At 48.2% G+C, this 20484-nt stretch overlaps 1 protein-coding gene and 3 long non-coding RNA genes across 5 annotated transcripts in view; 2 read left to right on the top strand and 2 right to left on the bottom strand.

Moving 5' to 3' along the window:
• Positions 1-14237, bottom strand: part of LOC310661088 — a 32663-nt gene extending 18426 nt beyond the window's left edge. The window contains exons 1-2 of one of the 2 annotated variants that reach the window (XR_014503690.1): positions 12089-12393; positions 7678-8686 (exon numbers count right to left, since the gene is read on the bottom strand). This is a non-coding gene — a long non-coding RNA (uncharacterized lncRNA). Of the gene's footprint in view, positions 1-7677; positions 8687-12088 lie in introns of those variants that run through there. The other variant, XR_014503691.1, reaches the window with a different exon arrangement.
• LOC310660693 lies at positions 2936-6011 on the top strand. Its single transcript, XR_014503608.1, has 2 exons — positions 2936-3854; positions 5344-6011. It is a non-coding gene; the product is annotated as an uncharacterized lncRNA (long non-coding RNA).
• Positions 14238-14828: 591 nt separating the features above from the next.
• Positions 14829-20484, bottom strand: part of CCDC12 (coiled-coil domain containing 12) — a 38408-nt gene continuing 32752 nt past the window's right edge. Inside the window, exons 4-7 of the mRNA XM_083406825.1 lie at positions 19840-19901; positions 19668-19702; positions 17809-17885; positions 14829-16551 (exon numbers count right to left, since the gene is read on the bottom strand). Coding sequence (XP_083262951.1) covers positions 16472-16551; positions 17809-17885; positions 19668-19702; positions 19840-19901 — 254 coding nt within the window. The 3' untranslated portion in view covers positions 14829-16471. The remainder of the gene's footprint in view (positions 16552-17808; positions 17886-19667; positions 19703-19839; positions 19902-20484) is intronic.
• LOC310661175 overlaps positions 16560-20484 on the top strand; it is a 35197-nt gene continuing 31272 nt past the window's right edge. Inside the window, exon 1 of the long non-coding RNA XR_014503812.1 lies at positions 16560-17025. This is a non-coding gene — a long non-coding RNA (uncharacterized lncRNA). The remainder of the gene's footprint in view (positions 17026-20484) is intronic.

Below are 20484 nucleotides of genomic sequence, written 5' to 3' on the forward strand. Positions count from 1 at the left end.
CTCCCGCAGTTTGGTCAAACTCATGCTGGTAGCTTCGAGAACATTGTCTAACCATCTCGTCCTCTGTCGTCCCCTTCTCCTTGTGCCCTCCATCTTTCCCAACATCAGGGTCTTTTCCAGGGAGTCTTCTCTTCTCATGAGGTGGCCAAAGTACTGGAGCCTCAGCTTCAGGATCTGTCCTTCCAGTGAGCACTCAGGGCTGATTTCCTTCAGAATGGAGAGGTTGGATCTTCTTGCAGTCCATGGGACTCTCAAGAGTCTCCTCCAGCACCATGATTCAAAAGCATCCATTCTTTGGCGATCAGCCTTCTTTATGGTCCAGCTCTCACTTCCATACATCACTACTGGGAAAACCAGAGCTCGAACTATACGGACCTTTGTTGGCAAGGTGATGTCCTGGAATATTTAGCTTATTGTTTATTTTAATCATTTCCCAAAGATTTTAACCAGCTGCTTTTCACTGTTCTTATCGGAAATTGTGTAGTTCCGTTCTTTTCATAAGCCACTTTGGATTTTAATTTTTTTTTTAGTAATTACAATCACGTGGTGTGTAATTTTTTTAGGACTAAATAAATAAATGACATATCGATCGACGGAATTGCCACCGGAGTTTGATCTTCGGTAATTAATGCCAGTCGCCACAAAAGGGACATTTGCCCAAATCCTTCAGCTTATTCAGCCATCTAATCTTTCCCGTTCTTAATCCTTTCAGTTTTGCACCAGAGATGCGGGACTGAACCCGTTTGGTGGGCTGGATTATTATCTCCCCGCCTCCCCCCCCCCAGATGGGCGGGGCCACACACCTGCCAATCACCTGACATCACAATGCCGCCAGGTCACCTGCGTCTCCCTGCGCTGCAGATCAGCTGACGTTTGCGTCTGCCGGAGTACCGGGTGAGTCCCATGGGCCCAGCTGTGATCTTCCCTGCCCCACACGTGGCATCAGGGACAGGGCAAGTTAGTGTGGCTTGGCCAAATGGCCTCAGGAGCCAAATGGACCTATTTAAGTTTATAGGGTGGAGGATCCCCATACAGAAAGGTCCCAGGGCCAAGCTTGGCTTGATGCTGTGACCCCCCTCTCCCAGAATCATAGAATTTTAGAGTTGGAAAGGACCACAAGGGAATCCTTTCCTCCTGGCTTGTCTTCTTTCTTCGGCGATCCCTCGTAGCCGAGTAAGATTGTCTTCCATAAACATGGTCTTAACAGTGAGTCCATAAGTGACTGTGGAGGCCAATTCTGGACCCACACGTCCTTCCACAGTGGGGATATTGGTTTCCGGGCAGGAGTTGATCACGGTGAGGGTTTGCCAAGTGTGTCTTCCTCTTAGCACGTTTCTCCCTTGCATCCTGAGTTTGAGTGTCTTCAAATCCCATGACGCCTTTGGTGAAGGCTGTTCTCCAATTGGAGCGCTCACAGGCCAGTGTTTCCCAGTTCATAGAATCATAGAATCATAGAGTTGGAAGAGACCACAAGGGCCATCGAGTCCAACCCCCTGCCAAGCAGGAAACACCATCAGAGCACTCCTGACATATGGTTGTCAAGCCTCTGCTTAAAGACCTCCAAAGAAGGAGACTCCACCACACTCCTTGGCAGCAAATTCCACTGTCAAACAGCTCTTACTGTCAGGAAGTTCTTCCTAATGTTTAGGTTGTTCCTAATGTTAATGTTGTCAGTGTGTATACTACATCTTTTAAAATTTGCCTTGAGAGAATCTTTAAACCTCTTCTGTTGACCACCAGCATTACGCTTTCCATTTTTAAGTTCGGAACAGAGTACAGTGGTACCTCGAGTTACGTACTTAATTCGTTCCGGAGGTCCGTTCTTAACCTGAAACTGTTCTTAACCTGAAGCAGCATTTTAGCTAATGGGGCCTCCCGCTGCTGCCGCACGATTTCTGTTCTCATCCTGAAGCAAAGTTCTTAACCCGAGGTACTATTTCTGGGTTAGCGGAGTCTGTAACCTGAAGCGTATGTAACCCGAGGTACCACTGCAGTTGCTTTGGGAGACGATAATCAGGCATCAGCACAGCATAGAACCTGTAATGGTCTTTGGACGGAAACTGACCATTGGAAGATGCTCTCAAGGGTACAGATAACTGGTCCTACTGCTCAGATTAATACAACTGCCAATACTAAATCATCCCATACAGTGGTGCCTCGCAAGACGAAATTAATTCGTTCTGCGAGTTTTTTCGTCTTGTGAATTTTTTCGTCTTGCGAAGCACCACTGTGCATTGACGGTTTCCCATAGGAATGCATTGACGGTTTTTAGAAAAAGGCGCAAGGTATTAGGTATTTTAGGAAAGGAGATTAAGAGAAAGGATAGTAAGTTTTTCCAATATGTAGTGACAGCTGCAAGGGTGTTGCTGGCTCAGAAATGGAAACAACAGGAAATACCGACAACGGAAGACTGGAGATTGAAGTTGTTAGACTATGCCGAGTTGGATAAGATGACTGGGAAGATTAGATACTTAAGAGAACAAAAGTTCACAGAGGACTGGGGAAAATTTGTTGAATATCTGGAGAGTATAAGTGAGGGTCAAATAACGCTAGAGGGTTTTAAAAGAGCACTGTGAAAATGTGAGAGGTATTGTGAAAAGGGAATAGAGGAAAATGATTCAAATAATGACAATATGAACAAAGGAAATGCGTAAATTAATAATGACTACGAAAGATTTACGGAAAAGCTGAAGGAAGTCTAGAAAAGAAAGACTTGGGAAAATTTGGATGTGAAAACAATGTATGCTTTGTTTTGTTGTAAATTAGTAAGAATTATTTTTTAAATAAATAGAAAAAGGCGCAAGACGTTTCCGTCTTGCGAAGCAAGCCCATAGGGAAATTCGTCTTGCGAAGCAATTCAAAAAACGAACAACTCTTTCGTCTTGCGAGTTTTTCATCTTACGAGGCATTCGTCTTGCGAGGTACCACTGTATTACTTTTGTCATACAGTAAGCCCGCAACTTACACAAAGGTTCATTTCCCCCCAAAAAAACCTGAAGTCAAGAAGACCAAAAACGGAGCCGTTTTTTAAAAAAGTAAAAACAACACCAGCAAATTGTTGTTGTTGTTACTGAATTTATAGACCACACTATACCCGGGGGTCTCAAGGCAATTCACAGAATAAAATCAAGATATAAAACCACAAAATACCTAACAAGAATAAAAACAACCACCAAATAGCCCCCGGCCCCCCTCCAAAAAAAAACATATTTTAAAAAGGCATAGGATGTTAAACTGGATCAACCAAAGGCCTGGTTAAAAAGGAAGGTTTTTGCTTGGTGCCTAAAGATGTATAATGAAGCCACCAGGCGAACTTCCCTGGGGAGAGCATTCCACAGATGAGGAGCCACTGCAGAAAAGGCCCTGTTTTCTTGTTGCCACCTTCCGGACTTCTCGAGGAGGAGGCACACGAAGGAGGGCCTGAGAAGATGATCTCTGGGTCCAGGTAGGTTCATATGGGGAGAGGTATCCTTGAGGTGTTGGGATCCTGAGCCGTTTAAGGCTTTATAGGTTGTGGGCTTTCTGTATTCCTTCCCAACTTAGTTGCTGCCTTTGTTCCCCTTTCCAGCTCCCCTAGGCAAAGGTGATGTTTTGGGGAACTTCCTTGGTCCTTAAACCCCTGCCCCTGATTTCCATTCTCTCCCTGCAATTCCTCCCCCACCAACAGGAGCTTTTCTCCTCCCAAATCCGGACACGAAGAGTCGCACGGCGCCTCGAGGGTGATGCAGTGCGTCTGGCTGTTGGCGTTAGTGGTGGGCTTGGTGCTGAGAGGGGCTGCCACCCCACCAGAAGACACAAATTCAAGAGGGGCAGGCGATGGAGGCCCCAAGGATGCAGCCAAGCAGGAGGCACAGGTGAGGGCACAGAGCAGATGAGCAGGCTCTCTGGGGCACCAAGTTGTTCGAAATAGAAACTTGGACCTGACTTTCTAGCTCATAGTCAGCCTGGGCCGCTGTTTCACCTTGGTGAGATGTTTGTGTCCTGCCAGGGCCTCACTGAGCACCCATTTAGCTGTTGCACTCTGTACTAGAGGCAGCTTCCGAACCAAGCACGGGGCAGCCCCAAGTACAGCGCATGCAGTAGTCTTGTTGCCATCCGTCTGTCTTGAGGGAAGGGAGGAGTCCTACACTAGTACTCAGCATCCTAAGGCACTTGCCAGGACACCAACACCTGCCCTGGGACCCCTTCCTTCCCCCCTCCACCTCTGGCTTGGCATCCTGAGCAGGCAGGTAAGCCATTCTAATGATTTCCCACAATGCCCGTGACTTAGCATCAGTGTGGCGCATTGCGGGAAACCGAAAGCAAGGCTAGACTCGGCTTCTCAGTTCTGCCACTGCAACCAGAGAACCACATCCGGGGGCCACTAACAGAGGACAAATGGCCCTCCTCGAACCTGACCTTCATTGGGGCCCACCCCTTGACTGACCACCTGGCCTCTTCCCATTCTCTTTTTCTCCATATTTTTATTAAATCTCCAAAAATATTCCAAACTCTCTCTCTCTCTCTGTGTGTGTGTGTGTGTGTGTGTGTGTGTGTGTGTGTGTTGTGTTTGTGTGTGTTATTGACTTCCCACCCCTCCTTTCCTAATGTTTTTTTTTTTTTACTCCTTTTTGCTGTTTTACAACACATTTTATTTTTCTAAACACCGCTGTCATTAACTCTTTCGATAATCTACTGCTTATATTTCAATATAAGCGGGCAGAGGGCCTTCTCGGTAGTGGCTCCCGCCCTGAGGAACACCCTCCCATCAGATGTCAAGGAAATAAACCACTATCTGGCTTTTAGAAGACATCTGAAGGCAGCTCTGTTTTGGGAACTTTTTTATGTTTGATGTTTTATTGTATTTTTAATATTCTGTTGGGACCCACCCAGAGTGGCTGCGGAAACCCAGCCAGCTGGGCGGGATATAAGTAATAAATTATTATTATTATTATTATTATTATTATTATTATTATTATTATTATTATCTCCTGCCAGCGACTTCATGTATGAATGATAATTTGATAGATAATCCACCCGTGGTCTCCATTCTCCCTTAAACACTTTGTCATTACGTCCCCTTCGTTTTTCCAGTCCATCCCACCATTTCAGCATAGCCCATCAGTTTCCTAAGCCATTCCTCCTCAGTGGGTCCTTCCCCTTCCGTGCATATCAAGTTTTAGCTCAGCAATAGGCAAACCAGCTTTTTTTGGGACTACAACTCCCATCATCCCTGTTAGCTAGGGATGATGGGAGTTGTAGTCCCCCAAAAAGCTGGAGGGCCGAGTTTCCCTACGCCTGTTCCAGCTGCTGCTGGCTGCCTCTTCGCGTTCTCACCGCCTCCCACGGATCTTTCCGCTGCAGGAAGCGAAGGTGATCCACGGCATGTGCTACGTGGCCAGATGCGTCAAAGGGCGCTGGGACGTCCGGTGGAAGTCCGGGTGCAGGACCAGTTTGATCCACCCCCATCGCCTTCATCCGCCAAGAGGCACTTGCAGCCATCATGGCAGCTAGCAAGGCATCATTTGTAGCCTCTCTCCTCTCCCCCAAACTAGCCTCCTAAGACGCACACAAACTGGTCCAGGAAATGCGAACGAGAGCGGCCAATCTGGGCGCAAAGGCGCAGCAACGCCAGAACGTTCCCTCTCCATCTATTAGAGAGGTTCGCCATGACGCTTCCTTTTAAAACTTGCCAAGCAGACTTTGCACAGATGCTGCCTCCCGCGGAACCAGACCATCGGTCCACAAAGTTCAATGCTTTCTACACGGACGGGCGGTGAGGGAGCCCAGCGTCAAACCCACCCAGGATTGAGTTAAGCATCTTCGAGCTTCGGCTACGAGGGGACTTGCCCGCCGCCAGTACCCGCCAGCTGTTTCCCCCATCAGCAACAGAAGGAGCACGAGCGACGCTATTCCACATTTTTCGTTCGTTTTTGCCTAGGTACTTTCGTTCTGTGTCTGCTTAGGTTTCGTTCAGACGTACGTGTGCCTTGTTACTTTTGTGTATTAATAAACCCTTGCCCGTAAGAGTGCTGACTGCCTTTGGATCCTTAAAAGAACTAGGCAAAAGACAACGACAACAACACTTGGGCAGGGCAACCAGCAAATCCCTGGATTCCCAAAGATGCCAAGTTGGTTCAGCCTTCCTACTGATGTGGGATTTCTGTTGGGGTCATTATCTGGAAGGCCAGTGCCACAAGAATGTGGACTGCCACAAAACTGGTGAGAAACAGCTTAGCAGGAACCGAGTAGCTGAAACAACTCTAGGTAAGGTGCGAGGAGGGCTCTTCACGTACAGTGAGAAAATAGGATTGAGTAAGGGTTTTCAAGGGATGCAGGTGGCGCTATGGGTTAAACCACAGAGCCTAGGGCTTGGCGATCAGAAGGTCGGTGGTTCGAATCCCCGCGATGGGGTGAGCTCCTGTTGCTCGGTCCCTGCTCCTGCCAACCTAGCAGTTCAAAAGCACGTCAGAGTGCAAGTAGATAAATAGGTACCGCTCTGGCGGGAGGGTAAACGGCGTTTCCGTGCACTGCTCCTGGTTCGCTAGAAGCGGCTTAGTCATGCTGGCCACATGACCCAGAAGCTGTACACCGACTCCCTAGGTCAATAAAGTGAGATGAGCACCGCAACCCCAGAGTCGGCCACAACTGGACCTAATGGTCAGGGGTCCCTTTACCTTTAAGGGTTTTCGAGGGCTATGGCTGCTTTGTTCTCTGACATGCTCGAACCTCCGAGTTCGTGGGGAGGAAGGGGCTTCCCCCCTACTCTCAACTGATGTCTTGCCCAGCTGCTCCCTCCCTTCTGGTTGCTTAGCTACTATCTCGTAGCTGGGTAGCTCCTCCCTCAACTGTGCAGCTTCTGTGTCTGCCTGTCTCTCTGCTTCTGGATACGCTAGAAGCAGGGCTTGGAGACCCCAGCCTATGGAATTGTATCAATCCTTCTGTTAACAGTGTTTTATCATGGCGTGGGAGTTCGTCTTCATATTGATCAGTGGCGCATGCATTTTAACATCCCGTGACAAGCGGCACGCCCCACCTCCACCCTGGGCGTCGCGATTTAATTCTGCAGTTCAGCAATGCAGAAGAGACAGCTTTCACCACTCACTGGTCATCGCTTCATGACACAGAGGGAATCGGGCCAAGCGAGTTGTTCCATTATACGTGCAATTAGCAAAAAAAATCTTTTCTAATTAGGGCAATGAGGGGGAGGATTTACCCAGGTTGAGAGTGTAGCAAGGGCAAAGGGATTTTTGTGTGTGTGTGTGTGTGTGTGTGTGTGTGTGTGTAATCTCAATGAAAAACCTAGACAACAGCTTATAAAGCAGAGACACCACCTTGCCGGCAAAGGACCGTATAGTTAAAGCTATGGTTTCCCCAGTAGTGATGGATGGAAGTGAGAGCTGGACCATAAAGAAGGCTGATCGCCAAAGAATGGATGCTTTTGAATTCTGGTGCTGGAGGAGACTCTTGAGAGTCCCATGGACTGCAAGAAGATCAAACCTCTCCATTCTGAAGGAAATCAGCCCTGAGTGCTCACTGGAAGGACAGATCCTGAAGCTGAGGCTCCAATACTCTGGCCACCTCATGAGAAGAGAAGACTCCCTGGAAAAGACCCTGATGTTGGGAAAGATGGAGGGCACAAGGAGAAGAGGACAACAGAGGACGAGATGGCTGGACAGTGTCCTCGAAGCTACAAACATGAATCTGACCAAACTGCGGGAGGCAGTGGAAGACAGAAGTGCCTGGCGTGCTCTGGTCCAGGGGGTCACGAAGAGTCGGACACGACTAAACGACAAACCAACAACAACAACAATACACACACACACACCCCACCTTTCTGCCAGCTCCTGATCCAGATTAGTGGATCTAGTACCGTGCATTGACACAAGGTAACACACAAGTAATGCCTTGCCAGTAATAGTGTTTATTGCTATAAAATCAGAAGCTCCATATAACAAGACAATGAAACACAGAATTGTAGAGTTGGAAAGGGACCCAGAGGGTCATCTAGTCCAACCCCCCTTCAATGCAGGAATCTCAGCAAAAGCATCCATGATAAGACAGGCATCCAAGAAACCTTAGAAACCTCCAAGGAAGGAGAGTCCGCAATCTCCCGAAGATGGTTATCACTGACTGTGAGATAATCTAGAAAGAGAGAATATTCCTTCACTGCCCTTCCTGAAGTCAGGAAAGGGATCTAAGCATCTAAAAAGGCCTGTCTGGTCTAGCATCCTTCTCCCACTGTGGCCACTCTGGTGCTCATTTTGGGAAGTTCTCCAGCAGCATCTGAGCGTGACAGCGACTCTCCTCGTTTGCGATTCTCAGAAACTGATGTTCAGAAGCAATCTGCCTCCAACACTGTGTGTGTGTGTGTGTGTGTGTGTGTGTGTGTAACACGTAGCCTTAGTCAACATAGCCTTAACTACCAGGAGCAAGTTACAGAAATGCAGGCATGCGGATCCAGTGTGGGCGTGAAAAAGCTTAGGGTGCTGCAGAGCTAAGGGTCCGCTGGAAACAGTCACTGGGGGGAGGTGGAGAGCGTGAGGACGGGCTGACTTCCGTTCCCAGGTGTTGCGGTTGTATTGTAATGCGCGCTGTTTGTCACATTGCTGAGCGGGCCAAACACCCCAGGCCTTGGGGTCGGCGGCTCTTCCTTCCTACTTTCCCGTATCCACTTTTTCCACCAGGCTTTCGCGACCCGTGCACCCTGATAGACAAAAGATGCCAAGAATTAAGAGGGAAGGTAAGAGGCAGAATGGGTTCCCTCCGCCAGGTTCTCCCAGGAAACTCATAGTTGGAATCAGAATTCCGTACAGTGAATTTAATAATCATAATACAGTGGTGCCTCGCAAGACGAAATTAATCCGTTCCGCGAGTCTCTTCGTCTAGCGGTTTTTTCGTCTTGCGAAGCAACCCTATTAGCAGATTAGCGGATTAGCACTATTAGCGGTTTAGCGGCTATTAGCAGCTATTAGCGGCAGCTATTAGCGGCTATTAAAGGCTTAAGGGATTAGCGGCTTAAGGGATTAGCGGATTAGCTGCTAAAAGGCTATTAGCAGCTTAGTGCCTTAGAAAAAGGGGGTGGGGAGCGGAAAAAAACCTCAAGAATCACAAGACATTTTCGTCTTGCGAAGCAAGCCCATAGAGAAATTCGTCCCGCGAAACGCATTGAAAAACGGAAAACCCTTTCGTCTAGCGGGTTTTCCGTCTTGCGAGGCATTCGTCTTGCGGGGCACCACTGTAAATAATAATACAGCCATACCTCGGGTTGCGAGCGCTGCAGCTTGAGCATTTTTGGGTTACAGACCATGCCAAACCCGGAAGTACCAGAACGGGTTACTTCCGGGTTTCGGCGCTTGCGCATGTGCAGAAACACAAAATGGCAACACGCACGTGCGCAGACGTGGCACTACGGGTCGTGAACGTGCCTCCCGCACAGATCACGTTCACAACCCGAGGTATGACTGTAATAAATTTTTATTTATACCCCACCATCCCTGGCCAGGGCGGGGCTCAGGGCAGCTAACACTGAATATAAAGTACAATAAAACGTAATAGAAAGAAAGGAAAAAGAAACAGTTAACTAAAATACAGCTTAAAATGCAGCCTCATTTTAGTAGTAGCCCATAAATCAAGACCATAAAGGGAGGAAACATCAGATATTCACCAGAGCCAGCTATCCATGCTGGTCCTACTTGGGCCAGCTAGGCATGTTTAGCCTGGAGAAGAGGAGGTTAAGGGGTGATATGATAGCCATGTTCAAATATATAAAGGGATGTCACATAGAGGAGGGAGAAAGGTTGTTTTCTGCTGCTCCAGAGAAGCGGACACGGAGCAATGGATCCAAACTACAAGAAAGAAGATTCCACCTAAACATTAGGAAGAACTTCCTGACAGTAAGAGCTGTTTGACAGTGGAATTTGCTGCCAAGGAGTGTGGTGGAGTCTCCTTCTTTGGAGGTCTTTAAGCAGAGGCTTGACAACCATATGACAGGAGTGCTCTGATGGTGTTTCCTGCTTGGCAGGGGGTTGGACTCGATGGCCCTTGGGGTCTCTTCCAACTCTATGATTCTATGAAAAGCCAAGGGAAAATTTATATACCAACTCAACTCGCCGTGTTTGGAGGAGGAGGAATGCTGCCTATGATCCCAAGAACACCATCCCACCGTCAAACATGGAGGGGGACAAAAACCTCCTGAGATGTGTGAAAACCTGGTGGCCACCTACAAGAAATATTGGACCTCTGTAATTGCCAACAAGGGTTTTGCCACCAAGTACTAAGTCATCTTTTGCAAAGGGATCAAATACTTATTCCACTCATTATAATGCACATCAAACTCTGCCTTTCGTCTTCTGGGTTTCTGGGGGGTTTTCCTGTTGTTATTCTCTGTCTCTCACAGCTATAATAAACCTACTATTAAAATTACGGGCTGGTCATTTCTTTGTCAGAGGGCAGACGGGCAAATTTAGCAGGGGATCAAAAACATCCCCCCCCCCTCGCTGTACCACGCCCACAACCAAAATGCCACAAATAACAGAACCCTATTCCTGGACCACAATGGCACTTTGCAAACCAACCCACAGATTTTCATCATTGAAAGATGTCCGCCATCTGCTCTAATTGTTCTTTTTTCAGCCTTTTGCTGTGTTGAACAGCAAAGCCCGATCGGTAAAAATATTGCTACATGTCGCGCCGAACTCTGAGTGGTCCAAGATGCCGCCATCTCCCTTGGAGAGATCGTAATAATAATAATAATAATAATAATAATAATAATAATAATTTATTATTTGTACCCCGCCCATCTGGCTGGGTTTCCCCAGCCACTCTGGGCGGCTTCCAACAAAGATTAAAAATACATCAAAATATCACACATTAAAGCTGGGACGCGGGTGGCGCTGTGGGTAAAACCTCAGTGCCTAGGGTTTGCCGATCGCATGGTCGGCGGTTCGAATCCCCGTGGCGGGGTGAGCTCCCGTCTTTCGGTCCCAGCTCCTGCCCACCTAGCAGTTCGAAAGCACCCCTAAGTGCAAGTAGATAAATAGGTACCGCTTTATAGCGGGAAGGTAAACGGCGTTTCTGTGTGCTGCGCTGGTGCTGGCTCGCCAGAGTAGCTTCATCACGCTGGCCACGTGACCCGGAAGTGTCTCCGGACAGCACTGGCCCCCGGCCTCTTAAGTGAGATGGACACGACTGGCCCGTACAGGCAGGGGTACCTTTACCTTTACCTTATCACACATTAAAATCTTCCCTAGCAGGGCTGCCTTCAGATGTCTTCTAAATGTCAGGTAGTTGTTCTTCTCTTTGACATCTGGTGGGAGGGTGTTCCACAGGGCAGGCGCCACCACCGAGAAGGCCCTCTGCCTGGTTCCCTGTAACTTGGCTTCTCGCAGGGAGGGAACCGCCAGAAGGCCCTCGGCGCTGGACTTCAGCGTCCGGGCAGAATGATGGGGGTGGAGGTAAAAAGGTAAGAGGCTGCTGGATCAGTCCAATGGCCCATCTAGTCCAGCATCCTGTTCTCACAATGGCCACCCAGATGCCTGTGGGAAACCAAAAACCAGGATCCGAACAGAAGATCCCTCAACCCTCCTTCGGTCTCCAGCAACTGGGATTCAGAAACGTTTTGCTTCCGATTGTGGAGGCAGAGCCGAGCCGTCATGGCTAGCAACCACCGATAGCCGAGATCTTTTTTATATATATATAAATAATTTTTATTCAATTTTTCCAAATATAAAATTTATACAATTCATACATCTTTTTTTATATCCATTCTCTTTCTTGACTTCCCTCAACTTGACTGATACTCCTTCCCTTCTTAATTTCTTACACATTTCTAAAACCTTACTTCTATTATTTTTATAAATTCCATCTTATTTTACTCACATTCTAACGTTTCTTATTACAGAGCTTCATTAAGGCTTACAAGCGTTATTTGATTTTCACTTAGTTTGGGCATATACTCTGTAAACTTTTCCCAATCTTCTATAAATCTCTGGTCTCGTCGATTTCGGATCCTTCCCATCAGTCTATCAAGCTCTGCATAGTCCATCATCTCCGATAGCCGAGATCTTAACCCTGAAGTCTCTCCTTCAGATACATCGCCAAGACTTACCTGTTGGCGCTCAAGGTGGGCTTCTTCTTTCTCAGGTGCATCTTCCGAAGTTGGTCCTCCTTCTGGGGCCGGCACTTCAGCCTCAGAGATGGCAGCCACCACCAGGGTGACGCCGACAATCAGGAAAAGCAGCCACGGACCTCGCATCATTCCTGGGATGTGTGCTTCGGTGGCTGAGCGTCTTGTCTTCTGAGAACAAGGCAGGTCCTGAGCGCTTTTTAAGGCACCGCTCTGGACTTCCCGCAGGAAATTCCTTCTTCGGGGAGACGAGCAGGAAACGGGCTTTGCATGCAACCTGTCCAAATCTACATTTCCCGGAGTTTACCCAACCAGGTTGCCTCACCAGCTAACAGCAGCCACTTCCTGGCCCAGCCCATTTTGCAACCTGTGTGTTTTGCTCAAGCCTTTGTTCAGTTTAGTTGCGGTTACACCCAAACTTCCCCCCAAGAAACTACATGGCTTTCCCTCTGCCAACTTTTTCCTCCCTGCAAAGTAGGTTCAGGTAAAGGACCATTAGGTCCAGTCGTGGCCGACTCTGGGGTTGCAGCGCTCATCTCGCTTTATTGGCCGAGGGAGCCAGCGTACAGCTTCCAGGTCATGTGGCCAGCATGACTAAGCTGCTTCTGGCGAACCAGAGCAGTGCACGGAAATGCTGTTTACCTTCCCGCCGGAGCGGTACCTATTTACCTACTTGCACTTTGACGTGCTTTTGAACTGCTAGGTTGGCAGGAGCAGGGACTGAACAACAGGAGCTCACCCCGTTGCAGGGATTCGAACTGCCGACCTTCTGATCAGCAGGTCCTAGGCTCTGTGGTTTAACCCACAGTGCCACCCGCGTCCCCTGCAAAGTAGGTTAGGCTGGGGAAAATATTTGGAGAGGTGTTGGCCAAACAACAAGTTCTTCTTCGGTGCTTGGCCTTATTCTGTCACTACTCCAGAAATATACTGGATGCTGCAATTGGTTTCTTGCCACTTTGTTGCTCGGTAGAGATCCTGTTATAATATACAGTGGAACCTCGGCTCCCGAACGCCTTGGGAGCCGAACGTTCTGGCTCACGAATGAACGAAAACCAGAAGTAATTGTTCTGGTTTTCGAACGTGATTTGGACGCCAAACGCCCGGCCCGGCTTCCAATTGGCTTCAGGAAGCTGCTGCAGCCAATCAGAAGCCATGCCTTGGCTCCCGAACTGTTTTGGGAATCGAACACACTCCCGGAATGGATTAAGTTTGGGAACCAAGGTTCCACTGTACAAGGTGGCCAAATTTTGTACAGCAGCAATCAAAATACAACATGCAACGATTAGCTCCCAGAATTAGTAGTATATATATCGGCCGATGGGAAACTTCTAGGTCAGAAGGGTTTCTGGACAGTTAAATGACCCCCTAGAACTGTGGGGGTTTTTATGTATATGCAATGTTATATCATTTTATCTTGTCCTGGGCTTTAAAATTTTGTAATCAGTGAGAGCTGGAGCATAAAGCAGGCTGATCGCCGAAGAATGGATGCTTTTGAATCATGGTGCTGGAGGAGACTCTTGAGAGTCCCATGGACTGCAAGAAGATCAAACCTCTCCATTCTGAAGGAAATCAGCCCTGAGTGCTCACTGGAAGGACAGATCCTGAAGCTGAGGCTCCAATACTCTGGCCACCTCATGAGAAGAGAAGACTCCCTGGAAAAGAGCCTGATGCTGAGAAAGATGGAGGGCACAAGGAGAAGGGGACGACAGAGGACACGATGGTTGGACAGTGTTCTCGAAGCTACCAGCCTGAGTTTGACCAAACTGCGGGAGGCAGTGGAAGACAGGAGTGCCTGGCATGCTCTGGTCCAGGGGGTCACGAAGAGGCAGACACGACTAAACGACTAAACAACAACAACAATTGGTGTTTTCGTCTTGATACTGGTCATTGACCTTACTTAATAAAACGACTTGACCTGAGAGGCAGATGGGAGTCTTGTCTCAACCACACCTTCACCTGCCAGACAGAATGTCTGCCTGATATCTTGTGGCTCAATGGACTGGGAGGCCTAATCCAGCTATTCCCAGAGCTATTCTCCTCTCCAGAAAAATTCCACGCATGAAATACTGTGTCAGATGGTGCATCTCCCAGTTGGGTTTTTAATTTAATCACCCAGGAACATCAAAGAAAATACAAGGCACTGTATTTTCTTTATGTACGCTACAACAGCAGCAAGAATACTCATTGCAAAGTATTGGAAGACACAAGAACTACCCACTCTGGAAGAATGGCAGATGAAGGTAATGGACTATATGGAATTGGCGGAAATGACCGGCAGAATCCGAGACCAGGGAGAAGAGTTGGTGGAGGAAGATTGGAAGAAATTTAAAGACTATTTACAGAAACATTATAAAATTAATGGATGTTAGAATGGTGTTGGATTGAGGTTAAGGGGTTTTTAGTAACAACGGTACGAAGGAATATGCAAAAACGGAATGTTAACAGGTGAAAATTTAAAGGTATAATATATTAAGATCAAGATAAGGATAAAGTAAAGAGGGAAAGGATTTGCTGAATAAATAAATTGAATTGGAATACAAAGAGGGGAGGTATGGGGAGGTCCGGGAAACAAGCAAATGCAAGATATGTTATGAAAATTGAATTGTTTTTAACTGTTTTTCTTTATTCTTTTTTGTATTTTTCTTTTTTTTTTTGAAAGTTATGGAAAATCTTAATAAAAATATTATATATAAAAAAAAGAAAATACAAGGCACTGTGGATGATCTTTAGAACACTTTATTATTTTTTAAAAAAACCTCTGCACGACTGAAGGCGAATCGATTAAAGAACACGAAGATGGCCACAAGGAGTGGCACTGACTTTTCAAAGTTGGGAGCTGACAGGCAGATCTGAAAACATGTCAAAATGAAATATTAACATCCCAGGCTGCAATGCAAGAGAGGTTGTTATTTTAGCAACCCACAAAGAAGTGGCCTGGCCACAAAACTCTTCCAGGAGACGCCCGCTTGCCTGCCCCGCGTCGGATGTGCTCAGAACTGGTTAGTCCGTGGCTTTGCAGACTTATGCTAAAGTGGGACTGCCACTCAGCTGATGTTTTGCAAGTGGATAGCAGCAAGAAGAACTTATCTATAGGGGTTAGAGATCTGGGGTACAGAAGGACAGGGCCTTTCCAACCACAACCACTTACAGAACTGTGGGTCTGTAACTGAGAGGCAGCCCAGTGCCTTAGGGCCTGGTTCCCCCTGAAAAAAACCCGACACACTCCCCGATCACAGCCAATAATTCTCGCAAGGGCAGACTCCTGGGTTGGATGTTCAAAGCGATCTTGCTCTTTTGCCAAGCCTCAAATTCTCCACCCGAAATCTCGTGCCACAAACTGCAAGGGTCTTCGCTTAGGCTGCGGCACGCACAGGACTGGAGGAAGGAGGGGGTCCTGTGTCAGCCAAGAGCACGAGGGTCTCGTCTTTCTTTCGCATAGCTGTCAACGTTTCCCATTTTTTAAAGGAATTTCCCTTATTCCAAATAGGATTCCTCGAAAGAAAAGGGAAAAGTTGACAGCTATGTTCTTTCGCAAGGTCGAGGCGTGGCATTACTGGTAGGGAACTGCCTTCGAGAGAAGATTATTGGCAAATGCGCCGGGGACTTCCTATGGAAACTTTGCAAAGAGCTTTCTGCTGCATTTCTGGGCGTCTCCTGCAGCGCCACACTTCACAGCTGCTGGGCTGGGGATTTTGAAGCATCCATTGAAACACATGGGAAATCTGTGCTAAATCTAACTACAGGCCCCTCAGTAGTTGCCAGAGGCGAGCCTGTTGGCAGAATCCAACTCCCTTTGATATGTGGATAAGCCACATTCAAGTCAGCCTCTTGCCCAACGTGACTTTCTAAGGGCACTTCAAGGAAGTCTGCCAAGCATGCTGGAATTGGCCTGCAAGAGACAGAGGACTCTCTAAATACCTGTGTGCTTTTGCATTATGAAAACCCAAGAGGGAGAATTTCCTATTTCATTTAAAATGCAGCATTTCATGTTATGATGTTTTTTGGGGGGATGGGTGAGGTTTTCCCTGGGTCCTCTTCAGATACGTCTGTTGTACTGCAGGTATCCACAGGGACACAGTTCTGTAAACGATTGTGACCCACTTCTGTAGGCTTTTTGGCCACCTTCCTGGTTCTCCCCTGCATGAGAAAAGTCCTCTGCCCCACTCGTTTGCTTGCCAGCAATGCCCCCAAGCAAAAGCCTGCCTGGAGAAGACGTAAACACCAGGCATGCCCTTGCATTCTGCCGATTTGTGTCAAGCGTCTTTCGTCCCCTCGTTCCACAGCCCTGCATCCAGCACAGAGTCAGAGAAGCTTCTTCGCACAAGGGCCACCCAGGGCAAAGGAGAGCCTGCCGGACGGGCCGCCTCAGTCCGAATCGCTTCCCTCCTGCTTTGCTGAGTCAACCGCTGACGCCAGATCTTCCTCTTGGCCTCTTAGCCTCTCTCCTGCGAGGGAAACAGAAACACCACTCAGCAACTGTTGCCTGTCTGAAGCGAGCCCACAGTAAACCACACCACGTAGTAGTAGTAGTAGTAGTAGTAGTAATAATAATAATAATAATAATAATAATAATAATAATAATAATAATAATAATTTATTATTTGTACCCCGCCCATCTGGCTGGGTTTCGCCAGCCACTCTGGGCGGCTTCCAACAAAGTTTAAAAATACATCAAAATGTCACACATTAAAAACTTCCCTGAACAGGGCTGCTTTCAGATGTCTTCTAAATGTCAGGTAGTTGTTTATCTCTTTGACATCTGATGGGAGGGCATTCCACAGGGCGGGTGCCACTACCGAGAAGGCCCTCTGCCTGGTTCCCTGTAGCTTGGCTTCTCACAGGGAGGGAACCACCAGAAGGCCCATGGAGCTGGACCTCAGCGTCCGGGCAGAACAATGGGGGTGGAGACGCTCCTTCAGGTCTACTGGGCCTTTGAAGCCGTTTAGGGCTTTAAAGGTCAACACCAACACTTTGAATTGTGCTCGGAAACGTACTGGGAGCCAATGTAGGTCTTTCAGGACCGGTGACGTTAACTTTCTTAGAAATACAGGAGTGCCAGGCCTAATGAGCACAGCAGCCTTTCTCAGGAGGTCTTGCCCCTGTGAGGCAGTTGCAGAAACTAAAGGTCCCTGCCTTCACACAGCTGCCTAAGTCTCTTCCTCTCCAGGGTTTCCCCCAAGCAATCTCAGACTATGCCAGTGTGCCTGCCTTTGCTCCTCTCGCTTCACGCCTCTCCTGGTCCTGTGACACATGGGGAGCTTGTTGCAGCAGCAGGAGGAGGCATTCTGGCTTCTTTGCCAACCTGCCTCTTGGCCTGCCAAGAATCCACATTAGGAATTCAAGCTGAGCTAAGTTCCCCTGGGGAAGGGCTGCAACTCAAGAGGGAGACCATGTGTCTTGTAAGGAGGAGGTCCCAGAATCAACCCCTGCTGGCATCTCCAGGTAGGGCTGGAAGAAACCACTTGCCTGAAATCCTGGAGAGCAGCTGCCAGCCAGTGTAGACCAAACTGGGCTAGATGGACCAGCCGTCAGGTATAAGGCGGCTTCCTATGGAATGGGGCAGGGACACCAGGATACCAAGGGGAGGCGCAGAGGGCTGAGCGAGAGCCAAAACTACTGGCAAAGGGACCTGTGGGATGCTCAGCACTGCAATGGACGCCTCCAGCACTGCTTCACACATTTCCCCGCAGACGCTCACTCACTTATTAGCTCGGCTATGGCCCTCTGGGTTCGCTTCTCCAGCTTCTCCAGTTTCTTAGCCACGTCCCGCTTCAAGTCCCTGAGGAGTGAGGGAAATGGAAACAAAATGAGCCCAGGCCCAAGGAGGAGACAGGGAGGCCAAGGCCCTGAAGGGCACCTATCCGGCCTCAGGATTGCAAGTTCCTTTGGCAACGCGGCAGCAGTACCTGCGAGGAAATTAGAAGAGGACTAGGGCTCCTTCTGGGCTAGGCTGTGCAGAGCGGAAAACCCCTTCAGTAGAAAGGAGAAGGAAACGGTTGGGCTGAATTGCCAGTCCCTTGAGAAAACATTCTGATTTATGGCACATTGATTAACAAAAGTGCCCAGGGCAGAGGACTGCATTACAAAATCCGGGTGCAAAATAAATGAACACCCAGAGCTATTATGTACAGAAACATGGAATTCCAGAGTTATAGTACCACTCTGTTCCACCATGGTCAAACCACACCAGGAACTGGGTCCACTTCTGGGTACCACAATTTAAGAAGGATGCTGACAAGTTGGAACGTGCGCAGAGGAGGGTGACCAAGATAATAATAATAATTATTATTTATTATTTATACCCCACCGAGCAGCTTCCGACAAAATATTAAAATACAATAACCTATTAAACATTAAAAGCTTCCCTAAACAGGGCTGCCTTCAGATGTCTTCTAATAGTTTGGTAGTTATTTTTCTCTTTGACATCTGGTGGGAGGGCGTTCCACAGGGCGGGAGCCACTACCGAGAAGGCCCTCTGCCTGGTTCCCTGTAGCTTGGCTTCTCGCAGGGAGGGAACCGCCAGAAGGCCCTCAGCTCTGGACCTTAGTGTCCAGGCAGAACGATGGGGGTGGGGACACTCCTTCAGATATACTGGACCGAGGCCGTTTGGGGCTTTAAAGGTCAACACCAACACTTCGAATTGTGCTCGGAAATGTACTGGGAGCCAGTGTAGATGATCAGGGGCCTGGAAACCAAGGCTTATGAGGAGGTGAATATGTTTAGCCACCTTCAAATATCTGAGGGGCTGTCATGGAAGATGGAGCGAGCTCTGGAGGCGAGGACCGGAAGCATGGATTCAAACGTGACTCCAACTAATCATCAGGAAGAACTTTCTGACAGAAAGAGGACTCAAAAGTGGAACAGACTCCCTCAGAAGGTGCTGGGCCCTCCTTCATTTGAAGGTTTCCAAACAGAGGTTTGATAGCTATCTGCCAGAGATTCTTTAATTGTGCTTCCTGGGGGGCTGGACTAGATGACCCTTGGGGTCCCCTTCCAACTCTACAATCACATGCTTCTATTAAAATGGCACAAACCCCCAAAGCACTGTGTGAAGAAGTACTTTCTCTATCTGTTCTGAATTTTCCAGTGGCACTTGGGGTAGGTTTCTAATCCAATCCCCCTTTAATTATGTTGTGGAGGAGGATATTATTGGTTTGTTTTTACTCTTATTTTTAATCTGCATTTGGTGTTTTTAATATTGCATTTTTATGTTGTGAGCGGCCCTGAGATCTATAGATGAAGGGCAGTATGCTAATATTAATACAGTGGTACCTCGGGTTAAGAACTTAATTCGTTCTGGAGGTCCGTTCTTAACCTGAAACTGTTCTTAACCTGAAGTACCACTTTAGCTAATGGGCGCGATTTCTGTTCTCATCCTTAAGCAAAGTTCTTAACCCGAGGTACTATTTCTGGGTTAGCAGAGTCTGTAACCTGAAGTGCCTGTAAGCCGAGGTACCACTGTACTACTAATAATATAAAATCTAAGCAACCTTGCAGACATTTTATCCCCAAATAATTTGTGCGGTCGCCTCGCAAACCCCATTCAGAGCTTCTTACTCACCAGTCAGGTTTCCTGGGCGCAAGATTTGCCAAGTCCTGGGAAAGTGGGAAGGGGAGAAACACAAAAGAATCCCTCGTTAAGAGCCACTACTAATCAGCTTTGTAACAAAACAGGCGGGGTTTTTAAAAACAGTTTCTTTTGAAGCGGGAAGCACCAAAGGATTCAGACTTACCACTTCTTCGATGATGGGCTCGGGCTTCGCAGCCTCCAGCTGCTCTTTCACCTTGTCTTCCACTAGGGGGCAGAAGGAGACAGAAAGATGTTGCGGCGATTTTAGCACAGGTGGGAAGGAGGGTCAGAGGGGGCGTGCAGGGACAGGTAAGGTCCACTGAAGGTCACAGAGGGAGAGAAGCTCTCTGGGAGTCCCTGGTGGAAGCATGCGATGAACATCATGCATGCTGGTCTGCACAAGGACAAGGCCACAAGCCTTGCCCAATCTGGTGCCCTCTCCAGATGTTTTGGACATCAGCAGGGCCAATGGGTGGCGCTGTGGGTTAAACCACAGAGCCTAGGACTTGCCGATCAGAAGGTCGGCGGTTTGAATCCCCACGACGGGGTGAGCTCCCGTTGCTCGGTCCCTGCTCCTGCCAACCTAGCAGTTCAAAAGCACATCAAAGTGCAAGTAGATAAATAGGTACTGCTCCGGTGGGAAGGTAAACGGCGTTTCCGTGCACTGCTCTGGTTCGCCAGAAGCGGCTTAGTCATGCTGGCCACATGACCCGGAAGCTGTACGCCGGCTCCCTCGGCCAATAAAGCGAGATAAGCTCCGCAACCCCAGAGTCGGCCACGACTGGACCTAATGGTCAGGGGTCCCTTT

The sequence above is a fragment of the Podarcis tiliguerta genome (genome assembly GCF_965153285.1).
Source record: "Podarcis tiliguerta genome assembly, chromosome: 12".
Taxonomy (NCBI): Eukaryota; Metazoa; Chordata; class Lepidosauria; order Squamata; family Lacertidae; genus Podarcis; species Podarcis tiliguerta.